This window comes from Quercus suber, unplaced genomic scaffold (assembly GCF_002906115.3).
Source record: "Quercus suber isolate HL8 unplaced genomic scaffold, Cork oak 2.0 scaffold_94, whole genome shotgun sequence".
NCBI lineage: Eukaryota > Viridiplantae > Streptophyta > Magnoliopsida > Fagales > Fagaceae > Quercus > Quercus suber.
In genome coordinates this window covers 636,226-652,773 of record NW_027069559.1, presented here as the reverse complement: position 1 = coordinate 652,773, position 16,548 = coordinate 636,226, and the positions used below count along the sequence as shown (strand labels likewise).

The window sequence follows — 16,548 nt, the reverse complement described above, 5'->3', positions numbered from 1 at the left end:
CATAATATTTTTGGTCTTCACTCAGTTCTTTCTTTCTTTCTTTTTTTCTTCTTCTTCTTTCACCGGTCTCCATTGGCTGGGTTTTTTTTTCCTTCTTCTTTCACTGGGTTTGGGTTTTTAGATTTTTTTTTTTTTTACTGGGTTCAGTGACTTTGGGTGCTAGGGGTTGAAGGGGAAAAAAAAAAGAGTAAAAGCTGCACCAAGTTACAAGTATGGGGCCTACAAATAGTTGAAAAATTTGAGTGATGATAAGTTAAGTGATGGTGCCAAACACACTTTGTGTAGAGTGATGGGGTATTTTAAGTAATGAGTGACGAGTGACGAGTAACGAAAATTGAGTGAGGAGCGATGAGTGATGAAAAATAAAAATCCAAACAGCCCCTTAACATAAGATGTGTTGAAAACTTTTACCAGTTCTTGTTTAAACTCACCATTTATATCAATTTTGTACTTATCAGTTATCACCAATAATTCGTCACATCAGTCAGGTGTGAAATTTTTTCTCAAATTTTCTTTTATGTTTATAAACTTTCTTTTACTTATTTGGCAGAAATGCATTTTTTGTTCTTACATTTTGCCTTGATTCCCATTTTGGTACTTACATTTTGTTTTTACCACATTTAGTCCCTATTTAGAAAAACGTCATCCATTTTAAACCCTACCATCAGTACCCTAACGAAAATATCCTAGATAGCAAACGGCGTATTAAAATATTAATTTCCCTCTCTTACATGTAGCCACTCCTCCTGCCAGATCACCTTCTTGCCTTAATTTCTTACACGTGACACACTCACACTGTTAACCCACGCGTGTGACAAACAAAACCCCAAATGTTCAATAATTAAACCCTAATTTCAAAAAATACGTTCACCATCACTGTCATTCTCAGCGACACTCCTTACCCAAATCTAATGAAACCTTAGCTTCAACCTTACATCGACCATCATTGAAGCCAAATACCCAAAAGAAACCAACCCAAAAGAAGCGAAATACCTATATCGATTTGAAGACAAACGTGAAAAAAAGACCCTTTATCCTAAAGGTATGTTCTCTCTCTCAATCTCTTTATAGTTGTAAGTGGACCACAATGATAAAATAAGTTTGACTGTTTTGTTTTGAAATTTGTATAATACCGTTTGTCTTTTTTGTTTGTTGCTTTTTGTGTTTATGATGGTTCCTGTCCGTGGTCCATGTGTTCCTATGTGCCCCTTTGTTCCCACGTGTTCCCCTGTTCCCGTGGTTGGTTGTATTAGTTTATTATTAGTTTATCAATTTAAATATTAGTTTATCAGTTGAAAAATGTTTTGCTGTATTGTATATTAATTTGTATATTATTAGTTTATTAATTTAAAAAACAATTTATCAATTGAAATGTGTTTGGATGTATTGTATATAAATTAGTTTATCATTAGTATATTAATATAAAAATTAGTTTATTAGTTGAAAAGTGTTTGGTTGTATATTATATCCAAGATGGATAAGTTATTTACTCTCTATGTTCACCATGGTGGGCATTTTACTTGGAACCCCCAACCGTACGTGGGAGGGACAATCAGTATTGTGGATAACTATGACCCTGATAGGCGGTCAAAGGTAGAGATTGAGAGTATACGTAGGGATTTTGGGTACACTGCAGTGAGTACTCTTTGGTTTAAAATGCCTGGTTTAAACCCAGAGCATGCAAATTTTCACCAGGTTATTGATGATGATGATGCAATGTTCATGACAGACTTAGTACAAGGTCATGAAGAGATTCATATATATGTTGATCATCCAGTAGATGAGCCTAAGGAGTTAGAAGTTGAGGATATTAAGTCATTAGAGGTATTACAACCTAGTGAAGAACCTAGTGTTGAGCCCTTAGGAGCAAAAGTTGGGAATGATCAAGCATTAGATGTTGTTGAAGTTGATAACTTAGTAGATTATAATGATCATGCTAGCTATTATGAAGATGAGGTTGATTCTGAAGGTGATGTTAGCAATCATTATTATGATCAAGCTACTTATGAAGATGATTATAATTATAATTTTGATTTTCATGATAATGATGATTGGCATGGGCAAAATAATGAGGACTACAGACATGATAGTGGTGAGTTTGTTGGACATGATAATGAGGAGTATGACAACGATAACCATGATTATCCTATTGAGGTAGATGCTGAACAATTTTATTCTAGGATTGCTGGTAAAGAACTAGTCATTGAGGAGCAACATGAGGATCTAATCGATGAAGCTATAGAGGATAGTACTGACATTGGGGGAAGTGACCTAGAAGAGGAACCAAACCTACACCCTAATGGAAGGAGTTTTGATGATGACAATTGATGGTGCCAGAAAACATCCAAGTTCAAACACTCGTCCTTATGGTCGTCCACCTCAGTGCTCAGCTGTGTTTAATACCCTCGTCCCTCCATTGCCACCAATACCCATGTACGCTTGTCCAGTGTAGGACGAGCGGGCTGCATATCTCGTCCTTCAGTAATGACGGACGAGATGGGTTAATAAAGAGCTAGACCTCGTCCATCATTAATGACGGACGAGGTCAATTCACAGCAAGACTAAGCACCCTTTCGACCAAAAGTTGTATCGCTCAAGTCTCAACGCAGTTTCTGAAGAGGTAACCCTTGTGGCAGTTAAGGAAGTTATCCACTGAATCCTCCAAACCCTACAACGATTGGCAGAAGTAACTGATTTCTACTGCTATATAAAGGCCTGTCTCTGCAGAAGGTAACCCTTGTGGCAGTTAAGGAAGTTATCCACTGAATCCTCCAAACCCTACAACGATTGGCAGAAGTAACTGATTTCTACTGCTATATAAAGGCCTGTCTCTGCAGAGGACTCACCTTACTAGATCAAGAGCATCCGGAGACATTCCAGCCCATTGACTCCTTAGAATTCCTTTGAATCTATCAGAATTTCTTTGGAAGTATCAATTGGCGCCGTCTGTGGGGATTATTTCTTTTTTGAGTTCTAGTCTTTCTCCAATCAAGGGTTGAAATGGTTCGGACAAGATCTAGAGCAACGAGTCCAGGCCCTCAACATAGTCGGGACGCTTCTAGTAACCCTCACCGAGACCGTCAGTCAGCACCTACCATGCAACCGCCCTCATTTCAGCATGTGCAATCCATGGCTGCCGCTATGGCGGAACTAACTCGTCAGAACCAAGAGTTGGTTAGGCAACTGGAGTTAAGAAAACAATCTCATCAACGGAACGCTGGAGAACAGGCACAGAGTCAAGAGGAGGAAAGGAATGTTGAGACTGACAATCAATCGAGAGGTACCGTTTCACGGAGGGTACCTCACTTGGAAAGAGAAATGGATCAAATGAGAAGGGTAATGGATGAAATGAGGGAAAACATGAGGAAAACAAACCCTGTGGAAGACTTGGTCCACAGAACTGATTCCCCCTTCGTGGCGTCCGTCAATGCCCATCCCTTACCACCCAAGTTCAAGATGCCTCCTTTAGATTCTTATGACGGGACGAGAGATCCTTTTGACCATATTGCCACCTTTAAAACTACTATGCATCTCCANACCTTTAAAACTACTATGCATCTCCAGAGACTCCAGAGAGTAATAATGTGCAGATCATTTCCTACATCCTTAAAGGACAGCACGGTGTGGTTTAGCAATATACCTCTACAACATCTCTTGAGGACTTTGAGCAACTAAGTGACTCTTTGTATGCCATTTCATTGGAGGGCAAAGGCACAAACGTTCTTCGTCCAGTTTGCTAACCATAGAACAAGGGGAGAATGAGAGTTTGCGGTCTTTCATCACGCGTTTCAATAGGGATGCCTTGGCGGTGGACGAGGTGGATGACAAACTTCTCCTGGCAGCATTTTATAATGGCGTTCATTCTGATCTATTTATACATAAGTTGTATGAGCAAGCACCTCAAACTATGGCCGAGCTAGTCCATTCGGCCCAGAACTTCATGAATGCAGAGGACGCTATCATAGCCAAGAAGAGGAAGAGAGTTGAGAAAGTTGAAGCCAACACAACGCGTCAGCCAGAACAAGGTCCTCGTCCCAAGAGGGGACGGACGGAAGACAAGAGAGACCGAGATAAGAAAGCGGGCCCTTCAGCACGAAGCCAACAGTATACCCCTCTGAATGTGCCACTGGAGCAAGTCCTAATGCAGATTAAAGACGAACCTTCCTTAAAGTGGCCAGAGAAGATGAAGGGAGATCCCAACAAACGCAATCGAAACAAGTATTGTCGATTCCATAGGGATCACGGGCACGATACAGATGAATGTTTTGATTTGAAGCAGCAAATTGAAAATCTCATCAGGCAAGGAAAGTTGAGGAACTTCCTTGGACGAGACCACAAGGATGAGAAGTTGAAAGCAAAGGTAGAGGAAACATCACGACCACCGCTTGGAGAAATAAGGATCATCCTGGGAGGAAGTCCTACAGGACAGTCGTCCAAGTCAAAGAAGGCGTACTTGAAAGCAGTACAAAACGTCCAACTCTCCGGACGATTGCCAGGTGAGAAAAGTACGGACGAGCAGACGATCACCTTCACGGACGAGGATGCAGAGAAAATCCACCACCCTCATGATGATGCTATCGTCATTACTCTCCTCATTGCTGACTACAAAACTAGAAGGGTGTTGATAGACAACGGGAGTTCGGCGGATATTTTGTATTATCCAGCCTTTCAGCAAATGAGGTTAGGACGAGACCAGCTGCAGCAAGTAAGCTCCCCTCTAGTGGGGTTTGGTGGAATGAAAATACAACCTGTGGGCAGCGTTTCGCTACCAGTGACGATGGGGGCATATCCACAGCAAGTTACCAAGGAGGTGAATTTCCTTGTAGTTGATTGCTCGTCCTCTTACAACGCCATAATTGGAAGGCCAACTCTGAATAGGTGGAAGGCCATAACATCTACGTACCACTTGTCAGTCAAGTTCCCAACGGAGCATGGAATAGGCCAAGTACAGGGAGATCAGCTAACGGCAAGAGAGTGTTATTTAGCCATGTTGGCTATGGACGAGCAAGTACAAACGATGACTATTGAAGAAAAGAAAGTTGTAGCAGAACCTATTGAAGCGTTGGAAGATGTTTCTTTAGACGACAATAACCCGGAGAGATGTACCAGGGTTGGGGCAGATTTGGAAGCAGGTATCAAGAAAAATCTCATTTGTTTTCTGAGAAGGAACAGGGACGTGTTTGCATGGAGTCACGAAGATATACCGGGCATAGATCCCAGTGTTATTACCCACCGTCTAAGTATATGTCCTTCGATGAAACCAGTGCGGCAAAAGAAGAGGGTGTTTGCTCCAGAAAGAGATAGTGCTGTTAAGGAGGAAGTTCAAAAGCTGATTGCTGCGAAGTTCATTCGAGAGGTATACTATCCTGAGTGGTTGGCTAACGTTGTTATGGTTAAAAAGGCGAACGGCAAGTGGAGAATGTGTGTTGATTTCACTGACCTAAACAGGGCCTGCCCAAAGGATAGTTATCCGTTACCACGCATTGATCAGCTGGTAGATTCTACTGCGGGACACAAGTTACTCAGTTTCTTGGACGCTTTCTCGGGGTATAATCAGATTCGGATGGACGAGCAGATCAAGAGAAGACATCCTTCATCACCAGTCAAGGATTATTTTGTTACGAAGTGATGCCTTTCGGTTTGAAAAATGCTGGGGCAACATACCAACGTTGGTCAATCTTATGTTTCGTCCGCAGATCGGGCGAATATGGAAGTCTATATAGACGACATGTTAGTAAAGACTCAGGACGAGCAAAGGCATCTGGACGATTTGAAGGAGACATTCAATACATTGAGGCACTACCTATGAAGTTGAACCCTAGTAAATGTGCTTTTGGAGTATCATCAGGAAATTCCTGGGGTTCATGGTCTCCTACAGAGGAATCGAAGCAAACCCTGATAAAATCAAGCAATATTGAATATGAAACCCCGAGCAATGTTAAAGAAGTCCAGTCACTTACCGGACGGGTCGCCGCCCTCAATCGATTTGTCTCCAAAGCTACGGACAAATGCTTGCCATTTTTTAAAGTTCTTAAAAAAGCATTTGAGTGGACGGAAGTGTCAGAAAGCATTTGAGGAGTTGAAGTCGTACCTTACAAGCCCTTTGTTAAGCCGTCCGTGCAAGGGGAAGAGTTATATTTATATCTGGCAGTCACCGCATGCTGAGTTCAGCATTGGTAGAGAGGAAAACAAGGTAGAGGCCTGTATATTATACTAGCAGAGCATTGAGGGGAGCAGAAGGACGGTATCCACTGATGGAAAAACTGGCCTTCGCATTGATAACAGCCTCCAGGAAGCTGAGGCATTTACTTTCAGGCCCATGTTATAATGTCATGACAGATCACCCACTCAAGAAGGCAATGACAAACTGGAGGCTGCAGGAGTTTGATCCAATGGGCCGTCGAGCTTAGTGAGTTTGACCTAAAGTATCATCGAGGCATGCATCAAAGCTCAAGCTCTGGCAGATTTCATCGCAGAGTTTACTCTGAATTGTGATGAGATGGCGAGAAGGAAAGCGTCAAATGGGTGGTTATGTGGATGGTCTTCTACGCAATATGCAGGAGGAGTAGGAGTTGTTGCATCTCCAGAGGGAGATAAATTAAAACCCATAAGAGGCCCACCTCATACTTGCTAACTGTGAAGCAACAGGAAGGGGAAACCCTGAGTGAGTATGTAAAACGCTTTAACAAAGTAGTGTTAGAAATTGATGAGGCAAACGATTAGGTGATAATGACAACCTTTCAAGCAAGGTTGAACAATCCTGACCTCGTCTTCTCTCTAGGGAAGACTCCACCAACTACAATAACAGACCTCCTATTCAAAGCCCAGAAATACATGAACGGAAAGGATGCATTAACGACAAATGGAGTAGATGGCAAGCGAAGGATGGAAGAAATCGACGAGCTCTAACACAAAAAGAAGGAGAAGAAGGATCGTTCCCCCAGTCAAAAGAATGACAACGAAAATACGTAGGCTCATACAAGATCGACACAAGTATTCTAGAAGAAGAACTTGTTACCTTAAATCACTCAATGGCAAAGAGTTACCTCATCCTTGGAATGTAGAGCACTTCAAGAGGTATTATCACTAGTTAGATGACGTTTTCAATTTTCTTTCATCAAACTGTTTTCTAAGCAAGAGTAAATAAGTGGGCATTTTTCCCCACATGAATAAATGTCGTTCTCTTGAAAGATCTAAAAGTATTATTTACCATACAAAAGAAAAAAAAAATTCAAGAAAAAAGCCTATCATTGAAAGTCCAATGAGTAAAACCAAGTAGACGATAAAAGTCTCGATAGGAGTAAAATCATCACATAAGGTTCAATTTGGACGAGCATGATCATAATGACGATCAAATTCTCAAAGCGAGAGTAAGTCATATGATTAAATTCGCATGGTTGAAAATCGACGAGTACAATCATAATGACGATCAAATTCTCAAAGCGAGAGTAAGTCATATGATTAAATTCGTATGGTTAAAAACCGACAAGCATGACCATAATGACGATCAAATTCTCAAAACAATAGTAAGTCATATGATTAAATTTGCATGGTTAAAAATCGACGAGTATGATCATAATGACGATCAAATTCTCAAAGCGAAAGTAAGTCATATGATTAAATTTGCATGGTTAAAAGCCGACAAGTACGATCATAATGATAATCAAATTCTCAAAGCAAGAGTAGGTCATACGATTAAATTCACATGGTTGAAAACCAATGAGTACAATCATAATGACAATCAAATTCTCAAAGCAAGAGTAAGTCATATGATTAAATTTGCATGGTTAAAAATTGACAAGCATGATCATAATGACGATCAAATTCTCAAAGCAAGAGTAAGTCATATGATTAAATTCACGTGATTAAAAGCCGACGAGTACAATCATAATGACGATCAAATTCTCAAAGCAAGAGTAGGTCATACGATTAAATTCGCATGGTTAAAAACCGATGAACACAATCATAATGACGTTTAAATTCTCAAAGCAAAAGTCATATGATTAAATTCGCATTGTTAAAAACTGACAAGTAGTTTTTCTAAAAAGGAAAACAAGAATCAAGGCATGCGGGAAGTTCAAGAAAACTTCTCACAAGCAACCAATGAAGAGAAGGCATGTGTCAATCACTTGACGAGAAAGTTGCCTCACATTAAATGTGATGGGACGAGAATCTCGGGACACGAAGGGGAGATTGAACTACATAAAACCTTTCATATTCCTATGCTCGTCCAAACAAAGGACGACAAATTAATATAGGGGGCAATTGATGAGCATTGTAAAATAGTCGTCCATAAAGTGAACATCATTATTAAGGACGACCGTCATTACTAAAGATGATCGTCATTACTAAAGGCAACCATCATTACTAAGGACGATTGTAAGCACACATTAATGCTCAGATATAAATTTCTCACCTAAATGGCACAAGTGCAACGGACATACAACCTTTCTAGCTACTAGCTCACAACTGCTATAACTATCTCAAGCTAACCATTATACAGTCATTACAAGACAATGAACGGGGATGGCTGTTAAATGAGCATTTTAGCCTCCAGCTCAACCATAACTGATGGATAGTGATAAAACACTTGTCCATATTGTAAATCATCCATGTTAATGACGAGTAAAAGTATTGATGAGTGTAAATGCATTAGTTCCAGACAATATTTAATATCCAAATGATAAATGAGCATAGAGCCATTACTGTCGTCCAATTATACGCATTTAATGGCCGTTACAGATGTTAAAGGGCTGAGGATAAATGGTCATTATTAAGCCATAAATCCTCCAGCTGTGGTACAACATTAAAGAGGCAAGTAGATTGAGCATTTACTTACACAAGGGCTATATAAAGCCAGAAGAGACAAGTAAGTGAGGCATGTTGAACACACACACAAATTATTCTACAGATTACAGATTTCTAAAGAGTTTAAACTAATTTAAGTATCGGAGGGTCCTTGGCAAGCCCCAAACTGATGTCATTATCTGCTTAGTGTTTTTTTTCTTTTTTTTTTCTTTTTTGTATAGGGTCTCCAGGTCATCCATAGTTTTGACGAGGAACATACTAACGAGCTCCAAGTCATCCATCGTATTGACAAGGAACATACTGACGAGGTGAAATTCTGCTTCATCAACAGGTATACCATGTGTCCATGCCATTTCCTGCATATTTTTCAATAGAAAGAAGACTGAAAAGTATATGGATGACTGTTACAAAGTGACTACTTACCAAGCCTGCTATGAGCCACTTATAGATCCAATTAATGGGCAGAATATGTGGAGACCTAGTGTCCTTCCACCTGTACAACCTCCTATCAAAAGAAGACCTCCTGGCAGGCCTAAGAAGAAGAGAGCTAAAGAGCCTGATGAACCAATAAGTGGAAGGAAACGAAGGGGAGTAGGCATCTCCAAGCAGTGCAAGTCTTATGGCAAATTAGAGCACAATAGAAGAAGCTACAAGGGAGAGGTTAGGGGGAACTCTTCGCTACTAGGGAATGCCAAGCAAACTAATAAAATGACTAAGCAAGTAAAATGTCTAAACTCCAACCTCTTAACAAATTGTTTATACATGGGCAGTAGCATTTTTTTTTTTTTTTAAAAATGATAATTGTACTAACCTAAGATCATATGTAGGCCAACAACAGAAGTGCACCTCCAACCTCCAACACTGCTACCCTCAGAAGTGTACCTCCACACTCAAGTTATACCACATCCAATTCAAGCCAGAAAAGGCAGAAGAAGAACAAGGCAGTCACATCTGAGACTCTTAATGCAACAACTAGTAATGCATCAAGGTACATGGAAGCAATGAGGTTTGTTGAGAGCCAATCCTCTATACATGGTCCAAGATGATAAGCAATCTGACAGTGGCTCTTGACTGAACTCCATTGGTTTTTTTTTTTTTTTTGGTTATGTTCAAGCCTTTTTGGCTTTCTTTTTGTACTGGCTAAATAATTAGCCTAAGTTTGTAATAACGTAATGGCTAAACAATGGCCTCTTTTTGGTAATTATTTTGGTACACCAAAACTTTCTTTGCAGCAGTAGTGTATGTCTGAATTTCAATAGCAAATTGACAATGACCATTTACTTGTTGCCATTTTGTGATAGTTTGAGAAGTATGAGAAGTAGCATTACGTATTGATAAATTCTCAATAGCATTTTCTATATTAAGAAGCAGGTATTTGAATTTCAACAGCAAATTGGCAATTTTTCTTGTTGCCATTTTGTGATAGTTTGGAAAGTATGAGAAGTAGCATACCATATCAGATCATGTCATTTCATGATATCAGTATATTAGACATAAGAAACAAAGACAAAACTACAAAGATCCATTTACCCGATACCCTTAACCTTTTATTTTCAAATTAGAAGAAGGATTCCAGCTGTATATCATGAATTAAAATCAAAAGTAACTCAAAATATTTTTAACATCAAGCATCTGCCTTGACAATTGAATATCATAACATCAAGCATCTGTCCAAAGTAATGAAAATTTGTTGTTCCATTGATAACTATTTCCAAGAACAAGTAGAGCATCAAGTGGGAAATTGCTAATTTGAAGCTTAATATTACAAAAACTGCCAACAACAACCAAAAAGTTTTACTAACCAACTGCAAAAACTAACCCCACCTACCTAACCAAACTACAAACCTTCCATAACTAAAATGACCTATCTAACTAGGAGGTCACCCACCCATCTAACCAACCAAAGACATAATCACACAAAGGCATATCTCACAAATCGCTAAAGATAGTGCCAACATTCTTGTCAGAAACTTCTCTCTCCTCTTGCAGCTTGCAATCTGAGCCTCAAGTGTGATAATCCTTTGCCTCTGCTCTAGGATAAGCACTTTGTCACGCTCACATATTTCATCATCACGTCATTCAAAATTTCTACACTTGCGTCCAATCTAAAATTGAAATAAAAAATTGAACCCATATGTATGCTTACCAAAATTGCAGCAAAATACTAGGAAAAAAAAAAGAAGAAGAAGAAAAAAGAAAAAACATTACCCAATAATTTGGACAACCATAAAACCTTCTGCCAGGGTTCTCCTCTGTCCATGACACCACTACCACTAGTTTCTCACCACAAAGCATATCGTTGGACCTCTTCTCCTCAGGCTTCCACTAGTTGATATAGAGCTTGATTCCATGGTATGTGATTTCGAGGTAAGGGCAGAGGCAAAGGAACTCAGATGTACAAGAGGAGAGGAAAAAGAAATTTAGGTTAGAGGGGTTCAGATCGTGAAAAATGGGGATTAGGTGTTGATATTCCGTTGAAGGTGGTGGTTTAAAAGGTAGTGACACACACGTGTGAGTATGTCACATGAGGCTCACGTGCAAGAAATTAAGGCAGGAAGGTTATCTGGCAGGAGGAGTGATGACACATAAGAGAGAAATTAATAATTTAATCCGTCGTTTGCCACCTAGGATATTTTTGTTAAGGCACTAACGGTAGGGACTAAAATGATGGTGTTTTTCTAAATAAGGACTAAACGTGATAAAAACAAAATGTATAGACGAAAATGAGAATCAGGACAAAATGTAGAGACAAAAAGTGTATTTTCGCCTACTTATTTATCACTAATAAATCTTATGTCTACCAGTATGATCATTCACACTACCTTATGAGCATTGGATCATGAATAACCTTTTCATTTAAATTTTATATCTACTATATTAGTGTGTCAAATACCATACACATATTAAGTAATTATTTTTTATATAGATTTTTTTTTTTTTTTTTTGCTTCACTAATATCATTGAAATTAAACATTAAATATACCATACACATATTAAGTAATTATTTTTTATATAGATTTTTTTTTTTTTTTTTTGCTTCACTAATATCATTGAAATTAAACATTAAAATAGATAGAATTTTTTTTGGGTGAATTTAATGACTCATTATTGGCTTAATATTTAAAATTTTCACTCTTAAATTATAAGTTCTCATTATTCTTAACATGTACTCCAAATTTTGTATGCTTGTTACACCACTCAATAAGTTTTTATATTAATATTTTAAATTTTCTATCATTAGATTACTCATTCTCATTATTCTTATTATGCATACTAAATTTTGTATTAATCGGATGTTCTTCACCATTCAATTTATAATCTCATATTCGTATATAATTTGAGAAACATTATCCATAATGTTCGTCAAATAGATCAAGTGAACATAGATTGAGAGTTATCGCATTTATATATTGATGAAACTATAGTTGTTTTATTATTTTAAAATACACTTAAAGGCATGATTTGGATTGTGAATGATATTCGATAGATATGAAATTAAACTTATATAATAATTAATCATTAATCAAATGGTGAGACTAACAAAATATTAATTTAATGTAATTATTAAATTGTGTAACTATTATTAAAATCAAATCAAGTAAAACTTAAACCTAGCTTATATTAGAAACGGATCAAGAGATAACTTGCATATGGAAGATCAATCAAATAGCTCAGGGGAGGCATTGATATGATGCCACTCAAAACTTTCTCTGATGCTTATGCCTAGGGCTCGCAACCTCTTTTGATAAAAATGATTTATTTTCTTCTTATGTTTTTTCATATCTCTTGGGTGTCACGGTTGATTGTATGTATAGCACTTTCGGTCTACTTCGAGATTCCAGCAACCTTCCAAGACTGGGCCCTTATGGCATGTTTATCGTGCAATTGGGGCGAGATTCTATGGCATGCATCATGGCTTGATGTAAAGGGTTATGACCATTACCTCCATAGATTTGGAGTTGTGCTTTGAAGTATTATCCCACCTAAATAAGGGATCATCCATCTCTTGAGTTTTTTCCTATAATTTGATAGTTACAACAATGGGGAGGTGGGGATTTAAATCTTGATTCTTCTAATAAAGGAGAGAAAACTATGTTACTAAGTTATAAGACTTTTGACATCCATTTCTTGAATTTGCCTTATTAAGGAGAGGTCTTTGGTCATTACAAATTTCATGGAATAGGAGTATCATCAAGCATATTCCCATCAATATCAAATATATTTAAGTAAATTTTAAATATATCAGATTCTAGGAGCAATCTAAATATATGGTTATCTAAAAAATAAAAGCTAAATATATGGTTATGGTTGGTGATTCATACATAATTAAATGGCGAAGTTGTGCTTTGATTGTTTTCATCTCCTTTGGTAGATAACAGTACTACTATTTTCTTGAGTTAACTTAATCCATTATATGAACAATATTACTATTTTACAAATTCTTTTTTTTTTTTTTTTGAGAATACAAATTCATTTGATTGAAATTATGGAATTTCTAATTAGAATTTTATTATAACCCCCCAACAAAAGAAAGAAGAAGAAGGATGGCTTCTAAAATAGTAATTTGCATTAGAAGGCATCCGAGTCACACTCACAAGGTCATCACACACAAAACATCATAGTTATCCCAAAAAATAACACCAAAATCTCTGCTTTTACATCTCCACGTTGTTCTATTCTGAAGCGGAATAAGCAAATGTTTTGGGATTCCCAACAGCAAAGCGCCCACTATTTCTGCGCTGATTTGAGTCATTTTCTGCAGCATTGTTCCACGTGTCGCACCCATCAAGAACAACGCTAAGCTTATACGGAGGAGCATCATTGGCAAGCCAACGATCAACGTAGAAGATGCTCTGTGAACATGCTTTGTGAGGTCCTGAGGACGTGACTTCAACGTAGTCACAGAACCAACCGGAGTGCGAGCCAGAACCATCCGAGGTCAGGTTTAGTCTGCAGGCCGATGCACCAATGCAAGGTCCTCGGCCACTGAATGCATCCACATTGCCACGCTCGAAGTAGTCGTGTTTAGGACCCATTAGCCCCCATGATTCTAGATTTGGAACCGACACAGACCTGCCTGAAGGGTCGCCAAGGGTGAGGCTGATCTTGGAGTCTGTACCACCTTTGATCACTGACCCTGTCTTCACGAACAGGGTGTACACACATTCCTCCTTCTGCATATATGCATGAATGGTAATTATTTAGACAAAGAATATTGATCTCATCGAATATGGAATAGATGAATTCTTCATGCATACATGTATATATGGGAAATGGTATAAATAATTAATGTCTATCAATGGTTTTGTAATGGATGTTCAAATTTGATATTCTCACCAAGTCTACTTTTCACTTATCTGAAAATCACATATTAGATATGGCTTATTATTGTTTCACACAAATTTTTCACATAATGTCCATGCTTTTACATCAAATAACCACATTTTACATATGATACAAAAGGGTGTAAATGTGATGTGAAAGAATCACATAGCTGCATTTTACACATGATACAAAAAAGTGTAAACATGATGTAAAAGAGTGCAACCATTGTTGGATATGAAACAATCAAAGCCCATTAGATATTATGATGATGGCGGCGATGGAGTAGACATGAGATGAGACATCTAACTCTAATTAAGGAAGAGAGAATAAAAAAAAGATGAAAGTGATGGATGATGATTAGTGCTTACAGTGGAGTCTCCTGTGTTAGCAAAGAAGAAGAGAGCAATGAGGAGGATGGAGCACCGGCCGTTCGCCATTTTTGTTTCTTAATTCCCCTTCTTCTGCGTTGGATCTTTGGCAAAAGATGATGTTTATAGGGTGTCAGAAGGGAAGCACCTATATAGAGGGGATACATACGTTGAAACCACACTGTGTAACAAAGGTGGCTCTTTGCCTTGGTTAAAATTTAGGGACAGTAACTTTATTTAGGTGCAGTATATTAGGTTTTCTAATTAAATTTAAATCTATAGTTAAATTGAATTTAATTAATTATTTTGGCCAAACATTAACGCTACATTTTTCTTTTCTTTTTTTCATAATTATTGACATAACATGTTGTGATTGATGTATAATAAAAATGGTGTCAGTAGTGAACTTAGATCGGATTGGCTCTAGGCATAGACCACAGTGTAAGGCTCCTTGCTAAAGAAAGACCCCAAAATTGTGGCAGCTAATTTGTGTGTGTGTGTGAGAGAGAGAGATGTGCACTCTTTCCTCCGTTTTAAGATGACCCAAACAATTATGAACCAATAGAAATTCAATCAAATTAACACTCTTAAGTTGTTTTAAAAAAATAATGAGCGTGTGAGCGTGTCAAATAGCTATTTTACACAATAGATTGTCAAAATTAATCACCCAATCTCTCACATGATTACACCCTAAACAATCTCTCTCTCTCTCTCTCTCTCTCTCTCCACCAAATTAAATTTGGAAATAGATTTCAGTTTCCCTTCATTATGCCATGCATCGCCTTACCAAAAGTGAATTAATTAAGACTCGTTTTTTTTTAATTAATAATAAATTCTTTTCTCTTTTTGTTAGGTTTTATGTTTTAATTATGATATTAGAATCCCTATATGAAATTAATCTTGGTTTGGTTAGAATAAATTCATTGAGTGATGTGTTGAATTCATCTTTGCTTCAGTAGTTAGGTTGTAAATATTTAGTGATTCCATTGTTACGTGAAATTCCAATAGTATATTTGATAAATTAAATGCTATTGCTCTATGCTTTATAATATATTTTATTCTTTTTATTTTATATTGTGATAGTGTTTCATTTATTTGTAAATAATTTTTTTTTATATTAATGCCTACTAGAAATTATTAATTGGCGTATAAAAATTATAGATTAAAAAAACAGAAGAAAAGAAAAGAAGGAAGAAGATGATGAAAATCTCACAAATGAACAAATAAATTCATAGAAAAGAGTTATAAAAAAATGAAATTATATATATAACATAAAGTTAATGATGAAAATAACCATAATGATTTTCAAACATGTAATGTAATATAATCTTGATACAAAACTACTATATTCTTTTTCAAATGCATATATCACTTATAGAATTTTTTCAACAATACTTGTTACAATTTTTTTTTTTCAAAATTGAAATTGTTAAAATCTTACTTAAAATCGATTATGTCTGTAGAAGTGGAAAAGTTCCCCATTTTTTTGTACTTTTTCTTTGTAATCTATTGGCCTTGTGCTGAGCGGCTAGATAATAATGGACGCAAGGACAAAAAGATTACAAAATATCCACGAAGCAGGAACTAATTTAATGTTAGCTTCTTCCTCGAAATTAAGAATTATCTTATGTTTCTTGAACTTGAATAGAATCATGCTCTGGTTAGTTATATAATACACCGTATCAGCCACTAAGCCATTCTTTGAAGTCCCTGTCGAAGTTTCATGTACGAAAATATGTTAAAGAGGCTTCTCCTGTTATGTTGCAACTTGCAAAGCATCCAAAATATATTGGAGTTTTCCATAATTTTAGGGGTGTGCAAATGATCCTTGCATACTTCTTTGTGGTTTAGGTGAATTACTGCTCATGTGATATTCTATATGTTTTGAATGAAGGGAAAGGAGAGGAGAGGAGAGTAGAAAGGAGGAGGAGACGGAAGGGGCCCGGAATATGCTAAATATGAGGGGGGAAAAAGAAAATTTATGGCGCCACTATGTTTTCCTGCTTCCCATAAAAAAGGGTTGGAGGTGTTTTTGTTGTGGCTTTGT

General features: G+C 37.3%; 1 protein-coding gene across 1 annotated transcript; it reads right to left on the bottom strand.

Annotated features, from left to right (window-relative positions):
- Window positions 1-13,299: 13,299 nt before the first annotated feature.
- Window positions 13,300-14,683, bottom strand: LOC112032004 (PLAT domain-containing protein 3). Its single transcript, XM_024064710.2, has 2 exons — window positions 14,502-14,683; window positions 13,300-13,982 (listed from the first exon to the last, which is right to left on the bottom strand). Exons 1-2 carry the CDS (start codon window positions 14,568-14,570, stop codon window positions 13,482-13,484), a joined length of 570 nt encoding a protein of 189 aa, XP_023920478.2. The 5' UTR covers window positions 14,571-14,683; the 3' UTR covers window positions 13,300-13,481.
- Window positions 14,684-16,548: the final 1,865 nt, after the last annotated feature.

What these genes read in the sequence shown, in the direction of transcription:
- LOC112032004 (XM_024064710.2), bottom strand. Translation starts at nt 14,570, where the DNA reads ATGGCGAACGGCCGGTGCTCCATCCTCCTCATTGCTCTCTTCTTCTTT. An exon ending in CTAACACAGGAGACTCCACT is followed by an intron (nt 13,983 to 14,501) that starts GTAAGCACTAAT and finishes GCATATATGCAG; the next exon opens with AAGGAGGAATGTGTGTACAC.